General features: G+C 41.4%; 1 protein-coding gene across 1 annotated transcript in view; it reads left to right on the forward strand.

The window, feature by feature from the left end:
* The first annotated feature begins 967 nt into the window (after positions 1-967).
* Positions 968-16,534, forward strand: part of RAB8B (RAB8B, member RAS oncogene family) — a 45,137-nt gene continuing 29,570 nt past the window's right edge. The window contains exon 1 of the mRNA XM_030577776.1: positions 968-1,164. Within this exon, the coding sequence (XP_030433636.1) occupies positions 1,041-1,164 (124 nt within the window). The 5' untranslated portion in view covers positions 968-1,040. The remainder of the gene's footprint in view (positions 1,165-16,534) is intronic.

The raw sequence follows: 16,534 nt of genomic DNA on the forward strand, positions 1-16,534 counted from the left end.
CGTCTGTTTGCAGTGCTCCATCACATGGTATTAAAAGATGCATTAGTTAAAAATAAGCTTGATACTAACTGAAGGTCACTGCCACCTCACAGATGTTTTGTGTCAATGTGAAATGTATGCTGATCCCTGTCCTGGGTCTAGTGCTAAGGGATCCATATTACCAGGAAAATCTAGTAGGGAGATTAAAGCTTGAATAGTCATGGAGGGTGATCTCTCCATTTTTTAGGTGGTTCCATGAACACGTTTGCAGCACAAGGCCACCACCACAATCTCTGATACTACATGTATTCTGAAGAGAGGGATAGCTTGTGCCTTCACGGCTACCAAACCATGAACATCCACCACGGCTAATGCCACTGACATAAAATTATTTGAGGTGTTGGTAACATTACACTCAAGGGAAGGGCAGATACGGGTGGAGCAGGGCAGAAACCCCCATGTTCACCATTTCTAACATTTCCCCTGATGGCAGTGGGGCAGGCCGGCAGTGACAGCCTCTGAAATGAATCCCTCCTGGGGGCTGGAAGGAGGGAGTCTAGGTTTTCAAGCAAGGTCGTCTGGCAACTAGGTAACATTCATTAGAACTAATTCAGTTAATGAGTTAGGCGATATTAAATTGCAGGGCTCTTTCCCTGCCCGAGAGCCACTCAGCTCAGCACACCCAGGCTCCTTACATCACCGGGGCCTTACCCCAGCACCCCTGGCCGCAAGGCGCCTCATGGCAGCAGTGCCTGCCCTCCTCCCCCTCCACATAAAGTGAGTGAGTTTTGACACTACACGGCCCTGCCCAGGCAGCTCTCGCTCCAGCATAAGCGCCGCCACTGCTTCCCTTTCCGGAAATGAGTCTGGGGTGGCCTTTGCGTCGGAGACTACATATCCCATCAGCCCCGTGCGCACTTCCGGCGCGCAGTGATTATCCTCGGGGCGTTGCCGGGGGTGATTGGACGCCGGCTTTGGCGCGTCAGTGTTGTGGGCGGGGAGTGGCGGTGGAGTTTCCCCCTCCCCAGCTCCCGGTAAACCAGAGCCTGGGCTGAGCGAAGATGGCGAAGACTTACGACTATCTTTTCAAGCTGCTGTTGATCGGCGACTCGGGCGTGGGCAAGACCTGCCTGCTGTTCCGCTTCAGCGAGGACGCCTTCAACACCACCTTCATCTCCACCATCGGTGAGGGGCTGGGCGGGAAACGGAGCCACGGGCTGCGCCGGAACCCCCCGATCACTTCCCTTGAGGAGCTGGGCCGGGAGGGGAAAGGGGCACGGGCTGCCTCGGCACCCCCATCACCCGTCGTGAGGGGCTGGGCTGGGGAGAGGAGCCCGAGCGCGGAGAGCTGGGACGGGGCTGCCACCCCTCACCGTTGTCCTCTTCCTCCTGGTGAGGGGCTTCGCGGGGTGGCGGGGGAACCGGAGCGGCGAGAGAGGGCACTTAGCTGCCCGAATGCCGCCTGCCCCCGTTACCGCTGTGGGGACTGGGCAGAGAGAGTCGAGTGGGAGGGGAAGCGGCCCGGGGTTTTCCCTCTTGGCGCTGGTTTCCCGCGAGGACAGGCGGGTTCGTGCTGGCCCGGCCGTCGGGCTGGCTGTCATGGAGCGAGCGAGTGCCCCTGAGGTGGGTCTCCGCCTCGCTCGGAGCCAGTCAAGTGCGGGGGAAGCCGGGTTCTTCTGCCCTCAGGGGGGTCGGGGGTGATATGCCAGCCAGGGGCACTTCCTCTGGCCCCGTGAAGCCTTCTGGTCGGGCCATCCCCTCTCCACGGCATCCCAGGCTTGCCTGGCAGTGGCCGCGGGACGCTCTGCCCGTTGGCGGGAGGCAGGAGGGAGTGAAATTTCCCCTCCCTAGTCCCCCTTTCTTGGCTCCCAGCTGCTCAGCACCTTCTCGGCCGCCTCTTCGTAGCTGGCTCTAAGCTGCGGTTCGCATTATCTCTGGCAAAGTGCATTACCGCGGGCTGCCTTGCTCATCTCCGGCTGCGGCTTCGTGATCGCTATGTGCATTTCCCTCTTGTTTAGCAACTTGACAAGTCATTAGGGAGGTGCCCTTTGCTGAGCTCTCAGCCCAAACCTTGTAGCAGTGACTGGCAATCTGCTCAAAACATTGAACTTTGCTTGCTTCGTTGTTAAATCAGGAAAATAAGACCTAGGAGCCCCAGTCATTCATCAGGACTTCTGTGTTTGTGCAGCACCTAGCACAATGAACAAAAACTCCCCATACCCCTAAGGAGTTAAATTCTGAGGACAGTTTCTGGGATCTCTAAATGGAGTGGAGACCATAATGGATAAATATAAACTATCGTAGTTCAGTCTTGCAGGAAACCCAATAAGTACACCTCTTTTTCCCCTCAAAACAGTTTCTCTGACACTTACAGTCTTAACTCTTTCTTCAATCCGATCATCCAGTTTTGAATGGAAAATGTTTTCATGTGACTTGAGAAATGACCAACTGATGACAGTTGTACAAACTCCCTGGACTGTCTTGGTCTCCCAGTAATGGAAATCACTTTAATGGATTAGGATGTATTAGAAATGCTCTTTAAAATATTGACCGAAGACTGAACTGAAAACAAAATCCGGAACATGACACTAATAGATTTGGGAGAGGCCTCTTCTAGGCTGTTCAGGAGCTGTCCTCATAACTGTTGCTTGCTAAATTCTTTGTGATGTGCATATGCGAGTTATCAGGAAATGGAAGAGAACTTAAACTGGGTATTGCTCAAGTTGTATTAAAAAAACAAAAACAAAAACCCAAATTGCTTGATTACATGGAGTAAACAACAAAGAATCCTGTGGCACCTTATAGACTAACAGACATTTTGGACGTTTTGGTGAATACCCACTTCGTCACATGCATCTGACGAAGTGAGTATTCACCTAGGAAGGCTCATGCTCCAAAACATCTGTTAGTCTATAAGGTGCCACAGGACTCTTTGCTGCTTTTACAGATCCAGACTAACATCGCTACCCCTCTGATACTGGCGTAAACAACATTAGCAATTAGTAGTCACAGTTGAAGGTGAGTTGATTTTATTAGTTATGGGTAATATTAATAATTGTCTTAGACTTTTAGTTCCATAAAAGTAGAATGTGTATATTAAGTTTCTGAGATTGGGAGTGGCTTTTCTTATGATTAAAGTTACTGTTTTTATGTAATAAAACTTCTCAAGGCAGTATCTTCCTTTTTTTTTTTAAAGCAGAGCTATGCATGACTTAATTATCTAATACAACAGACTCTTACGTTAAACATTGACTGTCAGTTTTAAATTGAGCAAAGGGGATTTTTATAAGACTGTTACTGTATTAGATATAAATATGTTGTTACTGAAATATCAGGCTTATGTCCCAATCCTCGAAACACTTAAATTCATGCTTAACTTTATTCATGTAAGTAGTCTGATACTACTTGCATGATGAAAGCAGAGATATGCATGATATCTTTACAACTGAAGACTAAATCTTCATGCACATTGCTGGTGCTTGGCAAGATGAAATCCATGCTCATCTGAAAGATTAAAACTTCTTATTTAATGGAGACATAAGTAAAGGTGATCTGGAGTGGAGAAACAAAGCTTGTGCTCCTTGTGTGTTGTGAATAAAGACAACCTGAAATGTGTTCTACTCTAATGATTCATGTTTTGTTATCCTGGAGACTTGATGTACTGCTGGTGTTATGAGATGCTGGCTATGCAGGAAGTGAATCCTGACTAAGATAGGAAGTAGCCTGAATGATATTTTTGAGTTAGGACTAATTAACTACCATTTGGGAGAGAAGATGTCTCTTTTAAACTACCATTTGGGAGAGAAGATGTCTCTTTTAAAGATTAAAACTCCTACCCTTCAGTTAAGGACTGAGAGCAGATCATCCACATCAGAGTCCCAAGAAATCTCCAGGGAAGACCTAGACTTTTTTTTTTTTAGGGAAGGGGGGTTAAAACAAAGCACAAAGGTTAGATACTTTTTAAATTCTTTGTGAGGAAGGGAAAATATTCCTTGTTTCTTCTGCAGCCATCTTCAGAATGTAATCTTAACAATTCTGTTTACCAATAACTGTTTGATTAGTAAAAGCAGCAAAGAGTCCTGTGGCACCTTATAGACTATCAGACGTATTGGAGCATGAGCTTTCGTGGGTGAATACCTGCTTCGTCCGATGGCTTTTCTGAAGGTTTTTTTAATTGTGTATTCAGTTGAATAAGAAGTTTTGGTTATAGAAATGTTATTAACAAGCAGCATACTCACCTCCAAAAAACCCAGGCACAGGTTAGACACTGAACATATTTCTGTGTTTATAGTTACAGAAAGAACTGGATAAAGTAAATTGAGCTGCATTCAGAATTCTCTCTCACAACCTTTCCTGGTTATACTTCATGGCCTTCTGCTTAGTTCCTTAAAGCTTAAGTGCAATGTCATTGGTCTGCTTTGGATTTTAAAGATACTTTGTATATATGACACTACTTTTCTCTGTCTTGCCTACATCAGCTTAATGTATTCTTTCCCTCCCTGGTTTTTATTTTGTGTTTTAAAAGGATACTAACTTTAAGTCTCATCAATTTGACAGTTACGGGTAGTTTTAAGATCTGCCTTGACTCCCCAGTTGATTGGGCTTTTACAATCTCATTTTCCTATTTTTTGTAATTGTTTCCTCCCCTGTTGGTTTATGGAAGACCTCACAGAGGGAAACTGAGTTACCCTAGGGGGAAACTGACTATGCAAAGTGCTGACAAATGCCCAAACAGAAATACTGCACAAAATAAAGTATTCTCTAATCTCAATTGTAGGTCAGTGTTCTAACACCTGGGTGTATGCCGTGTGGCTTTTGCTTGTTTGTTTGTTTAGAACAGCAGTGGGCAACCTGCAGGCCACATGCAGCCCGTCAGGGTAAGCTGCTGGCAGGCTGCCAGACCATTTGTTTGCACAGCCAACTGCAGCTCCCAATGGCCGCGGTTCGCCATTCCCAGCCAATGGGAGCTGCGGGGAAGCAGTGTGGGCCTGGCCACTGCTTCCCGCAGCTCTCATTGGCCGGGAATGACGAGCTATGGCCACTGAGAGCTGTGGGCGACTGTGCAAATGTAAACAAACGGTCTGGTGGCCCGCCAGCAGCTTATCATGATGGGTTGCCCACCACTGGTTAAGAACAATGTCCAGACTTCTACTTAAATGGATGGTATCTTCTTAAAAGCTTGCTGTCTGATCTAACTTAATCAGTTCTACAATGCTAAATAACACATCATACATGTAGTGCTGTCCATCCTGAAGGCTCTTGAATGCAGTGTATAATAAATTGCATTATTTCTCCCATGACTAAAATGCAGCTATTTCAAAAGTGGAACAACACAATGCTGTTTCTAAATGGGAGTAAATTGGGTAAAATGTAGCTACATGAATTTGAAACTGTCAGAATACTGGCTTCACATGACCTCCAGAAGATGGTATCTCCAACAATATGGTGTCCCCTAGTATCCATGTTGTGCATGGAATCTTCCATTATTTGGAGCACCACCTAATACTACTTGGTGGCACTCTTAGGAGAAATGGGATATGTATACACTTCGAGCTGGGGGTGTGAGTCCCAGCTCAAGGAGACATACTTGCACTAGTTCTCATCAGAATGGAGCCCTAATTCTCATCAGAATGGAGCTGCTATCTGCCCTGAGTGCAAGCCTGCAAGCTGAGAATCACACACACACCCCTCCTGCTTTGAGTGTAGACATACCCTTACTTAGTCTCTGTTCAAGTACTGAGCTGGAGCTGACTTAATTTTTGAGATCTGACATATCTTGTCTTTTTCTTTGTATGAATTAGCCTTATGCTAGTCCTCGTTTGAGCGGGGGTGGGCGGAAGAGGATTTGATGAGGTGTTTTGTGTGTGGGTTTTTGGTTTTGACTGCCTTGTGTTACTCTTTAAATTTTCCTTTTCAGCTTCAGATCCATTCCTAGCTACGGAATTCTGCCTTCTCTGTGTCATAGCAGCTTAGGCCTGCCTAGTGCTGTTGCAAGACATTTCTCTGGTTGCTCCTACTGTTTCCCAATCAAGACTTGCATCGGCACTTAGCAATTTCAGTCACCACAGCATTGGAAGTTATTCGGTCTGATTTTTTTTTAAGTAGCTGGGGAATGTGGTAATCCGTCAATTTCATTTCTACCAATTGTAGAATTGAATCACCACTGAAGTTATATGCTTGTATCCTTGCTGTCGTTGTATGGGCCTTTCAAAACTGAAGGTGCTCTGTTGATGTGCCCAATCCTTGGTTTTATGGATTCCTCTCTCTTTCTCCTGCCCACATTGGTGATGGGGATGGGAGGAGGGGAATATACCTCATGCTGAATACAGGTGTTTGCCTGGATGCTTGCAACTAGTGCCCCTGATTTCTTGCCCCCCTTTTTTCTCTCCCCGACTACAATTGTGTTCATGCTGTCTCTTTACTTAGCTACCTTTTTGTCTTTCTACCTCTTAGAAAGAGGTCCCTTTTCCTCAGTTACTCTAATCATTAGTAGGGCTCCACTCTTCACATCTTAAAAACATTTTCCTGCAGGGGAAACTCATTGCTAACATGGACTTGTCACTTCTACTTCCTTGAGTGGAAACTCTTGCTTTCATACAGAACTAAAAGGGAAGTAAAACTCAGTCAAATAAAATGAGCCGGTTTGCTCAGCCCAAGTCAATATAAAAACTTTAAATTCCTGTTAAAACTGATAAAAGATAATTTATCCAAAATATAGAGTGTGTAGTTTGCTGGTCCTATCAATTACTAATTCTGAAGTCTGGGCCCTAAAGTTCATACAGTCCTGTTACATAATATACTTGTGCACAGTATTGAATGACAGTCTAATAGTCTGCAATTCTCTTCCTTGCTGTTTGAGTAGTGCTGGCCAGCAGAACGGGATCCATTTTATTTAGAGTTAGAAAGCTTATTCTTTAGATTTCTCTGGGTTCCTTTTACTCTTTTGTATGACTGGATTTCCGTGAGAATAGTAGGTCATCTTTCTCCTGTTTAATAGTGATTACTGATTGCAAAATAAAGTTTTACTTTTTCTCCAAGATATCATCAACATGTGGCAAAAAATCATCCGGAGTGTACTGTATCTGATGGTTAGAACCAATTGCCTCACTTTTTTCTTGGGCTTCATTCTTGAAAAACAGGGCCATCCAGAAAAAAATTAAGCACATGTATGGTGACTTGAGCTTATCAAATTAGTTTAATCCAAAGTATACAAAACTATCCCCTTCTCCCTAGAATGAAACTTCAGCCCCTGTAATAGCCTTTAATAGAAACTATTTTAACACATTTTATTGTTAAATTATACCAGACTGAATACAAGTACAAGTTAGTGAGGCAGAGTTATGTAAAGAGAGAGTGAATTGTCATAGGCCAAAAAGAGGGAGTGTAGAAGCTTTAATGAAGAGGAAGATTTCAGTTGGGCTATTCTTGATGGCAGGAGCTATAGATGGAAAGTTCATTGCTGGTGAGATGGTGGAAACAGACAGTGATGGAAGAATAGGGAAATAATATTCAGGAGTGAGTTGGTGGCAAGAACTTGTCTTCTCTTTAAAATTAGGGTTTTTGAAATGAAGGAGACACTGATACTGAAACTGTCTGGAGAGGATGCTGTTTTGCATTAATGGGCTATGTGTGCAGGAGTCCTGAGGCGTGGGACTTGAAGACTGGTCGAAGTGTGAGGAGGTGAAGGCTTGCTTGGGAGAAACAAACAACATTACTGGGGTGGTAATAGGCAAATATGTGACAAGAGGAAGATTCAGAATGACGCTTCAGAGACAAATGTGAAGCCTGAGTCAGCAGGAAATTTTGGCATTGTGTTATTTAGGAGACTTCTCTTTGTCAAGAGAAACAATCTTCTGTGTACATTACAGGTGAATAAACATATTGAGGTACATACAGGTGAATAAACATATTGAGGTACATAGAGTATTTCACTTCAGCCTTGAATGTTCCACATTGTATATTAATCAGTACAGGGGACATCTTTGGTTGAAATCATTTTTTATTATTAAAATGACACTACTTTCCCTTTCTGTGCTCTACAATAAGAGCAAATCAATGTTGAGTGAAATTGCTTGGTTTGTATTAAAAATGATATTGCCGCTTTGTCTTTGCGTGTTACCTTGAAATAACATGACAGATGTCTAATTGTTTGTTTCATCCCCACTTTTAACTGGCAGATGGAGCTGTCTTGGTTATGTGTTGCCCGATTATTTGACCAACAGAGGAGCAGATTGAAGTAGTGTTGGTAGCCTGCTCTGAATAAACAATTCTTGTTTAAGAATAGATTAACACTTAATGAATTTAGGAACAAATGTGGAACTTGTAGTTTGTTAGCATATGCTATCAGGAAAGTATTGTAAAGCATTTTTAAAAAGTAATTACTATTATCTAGGTTCCTAACTGTCTTGTTCCTGTTTTAATAAAAGTTGAGAATTAACAATTCTGCAGTTTTGTCACTTTAAACTGTCTTTTTAGTGGTGGTATTTTGTCTTGACCTGGCTTTCTTTTTTAAAAGTTGGCTGAAGTTCATACTATGATTCACATAGTGAAGAACACATTCTGTCATTAAAGTGAGGTATTGCTTGATTTTAATCTTTGAGATTGCAGTACAAATTAACGTTATTTATGTAAACATCCAAAATCTCCCGTTGAAGCCTCCAAGGACAAACCGTCACTTAACTTTTATCTTCAAAACATTTCAGTGTTAGATGAGTTCTCACTTGGGGTAATTGGGAGTAACGCCATTATTTTTAAGAAGTTACATGAGTGTAAAGTTTGTGTGTGAATATAGAGTTGAGCCTCATTCATTTTAGCTTCTTGACTTTGAACTCAAAATCAAAAAACCCAAATCCTCACGTTGGAAGGAGTTCTTTCTTTTCCTTGGAGGATGTAGAAAGGGACTTTGAGGTCCTGAGGTGTGTGTATGTATGTATTTTTCCCTGGAGCTTTCTAACAACAGATAACCCTGTTGCATAATGGCCTATAGGAAGCTTTCATGAACAGCTGTCAAATTCTGTACAATCAGATCTCAATTTAAAAAACAAAAACAAAAAAACCCTCTCATAGTTGTAAAGATGGCTCCTTTTGTTTCTCCCAAGTTGAAACAGCAGAATATAAAATGACTGTTAGCATTTTGCCTGCTGATACACATTGAGCAACTAACACAATGTTAGGAACCATTAGGAAAGGATAGATAAGACAGAAAATATCATAATACATGCATTATGCATGCAGTTCTGGTCATCTCATCTCAAAATAAGTATATTAGAATTGGAAAAAATATAGAGAATGGTATCAGAAATGGTTAGGGGTATGGAACAGCTGCCATATGAGGAGAGATTAAAAAGACAGGGACTATTTAGCTTAGAAAAGAGTTGTCTGTAAAATCATGAATGTTGTGGAGAAAGTGAATAAGGAAGAGTTGTTTGTTTGTTTGTTTTTTTTTACCCATCCACATAACACAGCAACCAGGGGTCACCGAATGAAATTAGTTGGTGGCAAGCTTAAAACAAACATTAGAAAGTACTCCTTCTCACAGTGCAGAGTCAACATGTAGAGCTCATTGCCAGAGGATGTTGTGAAGGCTGAAAAGTATTACTGGGTTAAGAAATAATTAGATTGACTATTAGCCAAGAGGGTCAGGAATGCAATCTCATGCTTTGGGTGTTCCTAAATCTGACTGCTAAAAGCTGGGACTGATTGACAGGGGATGGATGGATCTCTTTCCCTCTGAAGCATCTGGCACTGGCCACTGTTCTCACAAGATGAGAAACTAGGCTAGATGGACCATTGCTCTGACTCAGTATGACCATTCTTATGTTCTTAACAAGTGTTATTGGGAATCCATTGCTGTTGGCAACTGTGAAACTGATAAGAGTGAAGTCAGTTTCACTCTGTTGTGGCTTTGGCAAGATCTGAGCGAGGTAAAGATGCAGGATTTGATGTTAATTGGGGTTAGTACTCAAAAATGGAGGCCATGGGGGAGTGATAAAGTAGCAGATATGCCTTGCTCAAACCTTTTGCAAGAACTAAGTGTTTCCATTGGTGGTAGGGATAAGAAAATGTCTTCTTCCTGCCAAAAGGGGTTGGAAGGCTATACAATTCTCACACTGATTAGCTGAAGGCTACAAAAGATAAGTGGTAAAACCCTGGCTCCATAACTTAACTTCCGTTGACTTCAATAAAGCAGGATTTCACCTGTAGTCTCCAAGGTCAATCCTGATGTGATTCCCAACAGCTAGGTTGTATGGCTTCACTTTTTTACATGAATGGTTTATCTGTATACCCTAGTAGGACACTCAGGGCTAAGTTAAGATTTCCGGTGATATATTCAGCTCTTGGAGATGCAGTGAAAAATGGAGCTACTCCTTTAAAAGGCTGTTGGAGCTAATTAAGTACTGTATTTAATTGTAATACATTTTCAAACAGGTTTATTCCTTTAAACTTCAAGAGATTTGGTGACATGGGTATCTTTGATCCAGACTTGCAGGCTTTCTTTGGGTTACAGTTGTCAGGTAAACTTTTAAAGTTCTGCTGATGATCATTCACATTTTGTGAAGATAAACCAGAGCAATAGCTTGTTCAATGTGATACTGAAACATAAAAGGGATGAGGTTTTTTCTGAACATCTTCACATATTAGGATAAATGGACTCAAATCAGATATTAGGAATGGCAATATACGAAAACCTGCAGGAGAACCCTTCAATCTCCCTGGACGCATAATAGCGGATTTTAAGGTGGCCATCCTGCAGCAAAAAAACTTCAGGACCAGACTTCAAAGAGAAACTGCTGAGCTTCAGTTCATCTGCAAATTTGACACCGTCAGCTCAGGATTAAACAAAGACTATGAATGGCTAGCCAACTACAGAAGCAGTTTCTCCCCTTGTTGTTCATACCTCAGCTGCTAGAAGAGGGGCCCATCCTCCCTGATTGAACTAATCTCGTTATCTCTAGCCTGATTCTTGCTTGCATATTTATACCTGCCTCTGGAAGTTTCCACTACATGCATCCAATGAAGTGGGTATTCAAAAGCTCATGCTCCCATATGTCTGTTAGTCTATCAGGTGCCACAGGACTCTTTGCTGCTTTTACAGATCCAGACTAACATGGCTACCCCTCTGATACATCACATATTAGCTGGCTCCAAGTTGTGGATGTCTTTTATCCTTTGGGAATAAGCTTTCGTGGGCTAAAACCCACTTCATCACATGCATGGAGTGGAAAATACAGTAGGCAGATATGAATACACAGCACATGAAAAGATGGGAGTTGCCTTACCAAGTGGGGGATCAGTGCTAATGAGCCAATTCAATTAAGGTGGAAGTGGCTTATTCTCAGCAGTTGACAAGAAGGAGTGAATACCAAGGGAGGAAAAATCACTTTTGTAGTGCTAATGAGGCCAGTGTAATCAAGGTATCTCATTTCAAACAGTTGACAAGAAGGGGTGAGTATCAGCAGAGGGAAATTAGTTTTTGTAGTGACCCATCCCCTCCCAGTCTTTATTCAGGCCTAATTTGATGGTGTCCAATTTGCAAGTTAATTCCAGTTCTGCAGTTTCTTGTTGGAGTCTGTTTCTGAAGTTCTTTTGTTGAAGAATTGCCACTTTTAAGTGTGTTGTTGAGTGTCCAGAGAGATTGAAGTGTTCTCCTACTGGTTTTTGAATGTTATAATTCCTAATGTCTGATTTGTGTCCATTTATTCTTTTGTGTAGAGCAGGGGTAGGCAACCTATGGCACGTGTGCCAAAGGTGGCACGTGATCTGATTTTCAATGGCACTTTCATTGCCAGGGTCCTGACCACTAGTCCGAGAGGTTCTGCATTTTAATTTAATTTTAAATGAAGCATCTTAAACATTTTAAAAACCTCATTTACTTTACATACAACAATAGTTTAGTTATATAGTATAGACTTATAGAAAGAGACCATCTAAAAATGTTAATGTATTATTGGCACATGAAACCTTAGAGTGAAGAAATGAAGACTTGGCACAGTACTTCTGAAAGATTGCTGACCCTTGGTGTAGAGACTTGTCTGGTTTGGCCAATGTACATGGCAGAGGGGCATTGTTGGCACATGATGGCATATATCCCAGTGGTGGATGTGCAAGTGAACGAGCCCCTGATGGTGTGACTGATGTGGTTAGGTCCTATGATGGTGTCCCTTGAATAGATATGCAGACAGAACTGGCAGAGGGTTTGTTGCAGGGATTGGTTCCTGGTTTAGTGTTTTTGTTGTGTGGTGTATAGTTGTTGGTGAGTATTTGCTTCAGGTTGAGGGGCTGTCTGTAACAAATTTAACCATTTTGTTGTGCCACTTGTGGTGTTCTAGGATTACTTTAATATCACAAGTCTAATTACAATATGTGATGAACTTTTGGCCTCTTTTCAGGTAGCATTTTGTCTTCTGAGGTCCTAATTTTATTTGAGCCTTATTAAAAGTCCTCATAAAAAGTCCTTGTCAGGAGTCCATCAATATGATTTCTTATGACTGTATACGTTTTTGTATATTCCTTAGGCAAGAGCTTGACCTTTACAAATGTGGGATATAGAATAATAAGATTTTCATACCCTCAATTTGACCTCAGCTAAGCCTATAGATGGTTTGGATGGTTCTTCTCTTTATATTGCCCTCATCTACCTGCTTCAGTGACTTATTTTAAAACTAAAACAAAAACCTAACAACTCAGAACCAGACATAGGCAGGATTGTTACTGTGAAACTAAAGTTCCCATGGAAATAGTCTCTAAACAATCCCCTGCAGTGTTTGCAAACTCTGTAACTTGGTAGGAGAAGGAGATCCAGAAGTGAAATTAACTAGATAAAACTGAAACATTAAGCTGTCTTCATCCTCCCAACTGAGTAAAAAAATATATAAATGTGGAAGAATTAATTTTAGATTGTAATAGTCAGAAACTGTGTGGGTAACATAGGCAAAGAAAACAAGGAGTCCTTATGGCACCTTAGACTAACACATTCATTTGGGCATAAGCTTTCATGGGCTAGAACCCACTTCATCAGATATATGAAGTAAAAGATACAGGAGCAGGTATAAATACATGAAAGGATGTGGGTTGCTTTACCAAATGTTAAATCAGTCTAATGAGATAAATCAATTAACAAAAACTCCTCATTTTTTTGCTGATACAGACTAACATGACTACCACTGAAACCATAGGCAAAGAAAACAGCTTTTCAAAATGACTTTTAGCCTGTGCTTTTTAAATGTCAGTTTACTGCTGATAGAGGAAGCAGAAGAGGGAATAGGAAGAGTGGACTGGACTTCCAAGCAGTTCTGCTACCAAAAGGTGCTTCGGAGCAGTACTACTTAAGTACTTGCCTAAAAAATGTAAAACAAAGGCTAGTATCTCTGCAGTGATCCTGACTTCAGCTGACTAGAGGGAGGAGTCTCAAATTAACTGGTGACTTGGGGTCCAGTATATGCCATTCTGATGTAAGAGGCCAGTTCTTGTCAAGCTCACTAAAGGATGTGTTTAAATCCTTGATTCAGAAAGCTTTAAAATTTCTCTGACGCAAAAGTAATTTTCTACAGAACTAATCTTCAAGGCCAGTGTCCTGTGTTCAAGACCTAAAATTTCATGTTGCATGCCATCCTGCTTAGGCAATGGGCTTTTCTCAGAGTGGAATCTTCATACATTTTATTGAGAGGTCACTTGCATGCATGGTTATGTTTGAACAATACATTAACTGTTTGAAGCAAGCTGATTGACTTTGGAATGTCTTATGAAAATTGCATGTCGCATTTGTAGGGACTACTCTAAATGATTAAGTTAGTGATGCCATTTTAAAGGGTATTGAGCTAAAAACAATACACCCCAAACAAGCAATCACTTATTTGTTGCTAATACTTTCTTAAATTATTACAACATAAACATTTCAGGCTGAGATGACTTCTCCAGTTGCTGTTTGTTTACTCTGTTTTGCTCATGAAAATACAGTGAAAACAGATTAGCTGCTTTTCCTTTTATAATGCACTAGCATAATGTTGCAGTACCTCAGTTGCAGACACTATGGGGAGTTGTTCAGAGGCCAGAAATCCTGTTTTTCATATGAAACTTCTATTCTGTACATGTTTGTTAAACCACCCTTACCCTAAAACATGTTTTTAAAAGTGTTGCTGAAGGGGGACAGTGAACTTTAACTCATGTCGAACAAAGTTACAATCAATTGAAAGTTCCTACTGCTATTGTGGCTTGCAATTTAAAAGCTGGACTCAGCTTGCTTTCAGTGTCTCAGATTTGGTGCAAAGGTCACTCCAAGGTATGGTGTGTGAGCTCTGCTTTCTGCCAAAAGACCTTTTTGGAGAGCTGTGCTCCTTGCTTGGGAAACTGAATTTGGTTCTGGACAGGCCTCTCCTGTTCCTCATAGTAAAACACTTGGTACATGCATTCCTTTTGGCAGTGGTCCTGACAAGATCACTGATGTAAATAAGAAGCTGAACCATGAGACAGTCCACTGAACACTAGATTTGAGATCATGGTATTCTGACCTGTTTATGCTGTAGGTCACTGACATGTAAAAGACTAATAGTTTCCAAGTATACCTTAGGGGAAAATCATGGTTCTGTGCTGATGGTTATATACTTAACACAGAGAGTATGTCACTTCCCTTCTCTGAAGTTAGATTCTTTCCTCTTTCAAACGATAGTAGGATAGCTTCTCTTAGCCAAGGAGACAGGTGCTAGAGGAAGCTACAGCTAGCTTTACTCCATTGTAAGCATTGGTCTGATCTGGTTAATGAGTCTCAAGTGCTTCAGAGTAGGAAGCATATTCTACATACATGTATTTGCATTCTTTGTCATCTTATCTAAATAGGCCTTAACTATACTTATTTTATGACTCCTCCTACTCCACCTTTAACCTTTTTCTCCATGAGGTGGAGGGTTTTATAGTATCTTGCAAGGTGAGATAAATGTGGCTGAATGGGAGGTAGGCTGCCCTCATGAAAAACTATTCCACTCGGGTTCAAGACACTGAACCATGGCCATGATCAGGGCTCTTGAAATATCAGCTTCATTAGGCCTCTATTGTGTTGGCTAGGTGGTAGCTGCTCCATCTACTATCATGTGGGAACCCAGAGTTTTTGTCCTGACTTTCTTGCTGCCCAAGCTCGAAGTAAGATGAAAGAGAGGGAGTGCCTAAAGTTGCTCTTGGCTGACTAGTGCTGATTGTCATTTTAAAGAGCATTTTACTGAGTCCTCCAGAGTATGGAAGTAACAACTGTTCTTTTAAAACAAAACGCAATGAAAAAAACCCACCAAAAACATGGGTCCCTAACTTTCAAAAGGCTAAATAACTGGTTGCATTTGTGTCTCAAATGTCTTGCAGATGTCTGGGAGTAAACCCAAATGTTAAAGTTCAAAATGATTAGACTTCGCTCTTTTGCATTCGGCACTGTATGACACTAAGATGTTGCAAGTGCACTCCACCCTCACTGTTATACTCTGACTATGCCTCCCATGCTGTAACTTTCTTACATGCCACTTCATTACTCAAAACCCATTAGGATCTAATATAAATGCAATTTTTGTGAGCTGACATCTTTTTTTTTTATTTTATAGGCCCAGTATATCTTGTGTCCAATAATGAGGCAGAGTAAGATGTTCCCTAAAACTTTCCTTTTTAATACAACTTAGTTGATGCTTCTAAGAATGTATCAAAACTAGGATAATATATATCTGCTTCAGAGAGTCTAAATTGGAGCAGGCATGTACTCTTTACCTACAGATTTCCCCTTAAGGGAATGAAGCAGGCATCCTTAACTCTTTAGAAATGGTGTGAGGTGTGCATGTAGCTAGTAATGAGTTCTTGAATATCTTGTTGTCCAGAGAGCAACACAACTGGCTGTCTGGTGCTTGGAATCTGCTTGGAAGGTATTAGAACTTTTCCACTGTCTCCCAAAAGACTCATGTGTGTATAATCGTGCAGATACATCTGCACATGATTAGTACTCCTGCACTGAGCAAGGCATGTAAATTAGAATCTGCTTAAGGTTTAGCATTGCTTACTTGCAACTCTTCAAAGTATAATTAAAAGCAAATGTCATTGGCAGCAGCATGTTCTGAGATTCATGCTTTAGTAATATCTTGGAGTGTGCTATAGTCTTGCAGAATTCAAATCTGCCCACTTAAGAATCAGCAAAAAATATTAACTATATTGTGAACATACTTTGACTTTCGGAAGAATCTAAACTATCACTAGTGTTACTGCTGAATAGCACTGATTTATGTGCACATCTATCAATTGCTTGCTGTCACCAAAAGGCAGAATCTGTAATGAGCATATATCTTTGAAGTATTTTTTCATCAGGAATTCTACAATATTTTTGTCTCCAATCTATTGTGAGCTTAAGTGAGGGGTGGAAAGAGAGAACATAATTGATTATCTTTGAACAGCTGACTTAGAAACCAGTTCGTGGATTTTGCTATCACTGCCACAGTAGTAGGTTGATAGACCCTCAGTAGCCTTCTTCCCAGCTAATTTCCTTAGAGGTCTAGATTGGTAGATTTATAGTGTTCACATGCTAAAGTAATGGGTG

Source organism: Gopherus evgoodei, chromosome 10 (assembly GCF_007399415.2).
Source record: "Gopherus evgoodei ecotype Sinaloan lineage chromosome 10, rGopEvg1_v1.p, whole genome shotgun sequence".
Taxonomy (NCBI): domain Eukaryota; kingdom Metazoa; phylum Chordata; order Testudines; family Testudinidae; genus Gopherus; species Gopherus evgoodei.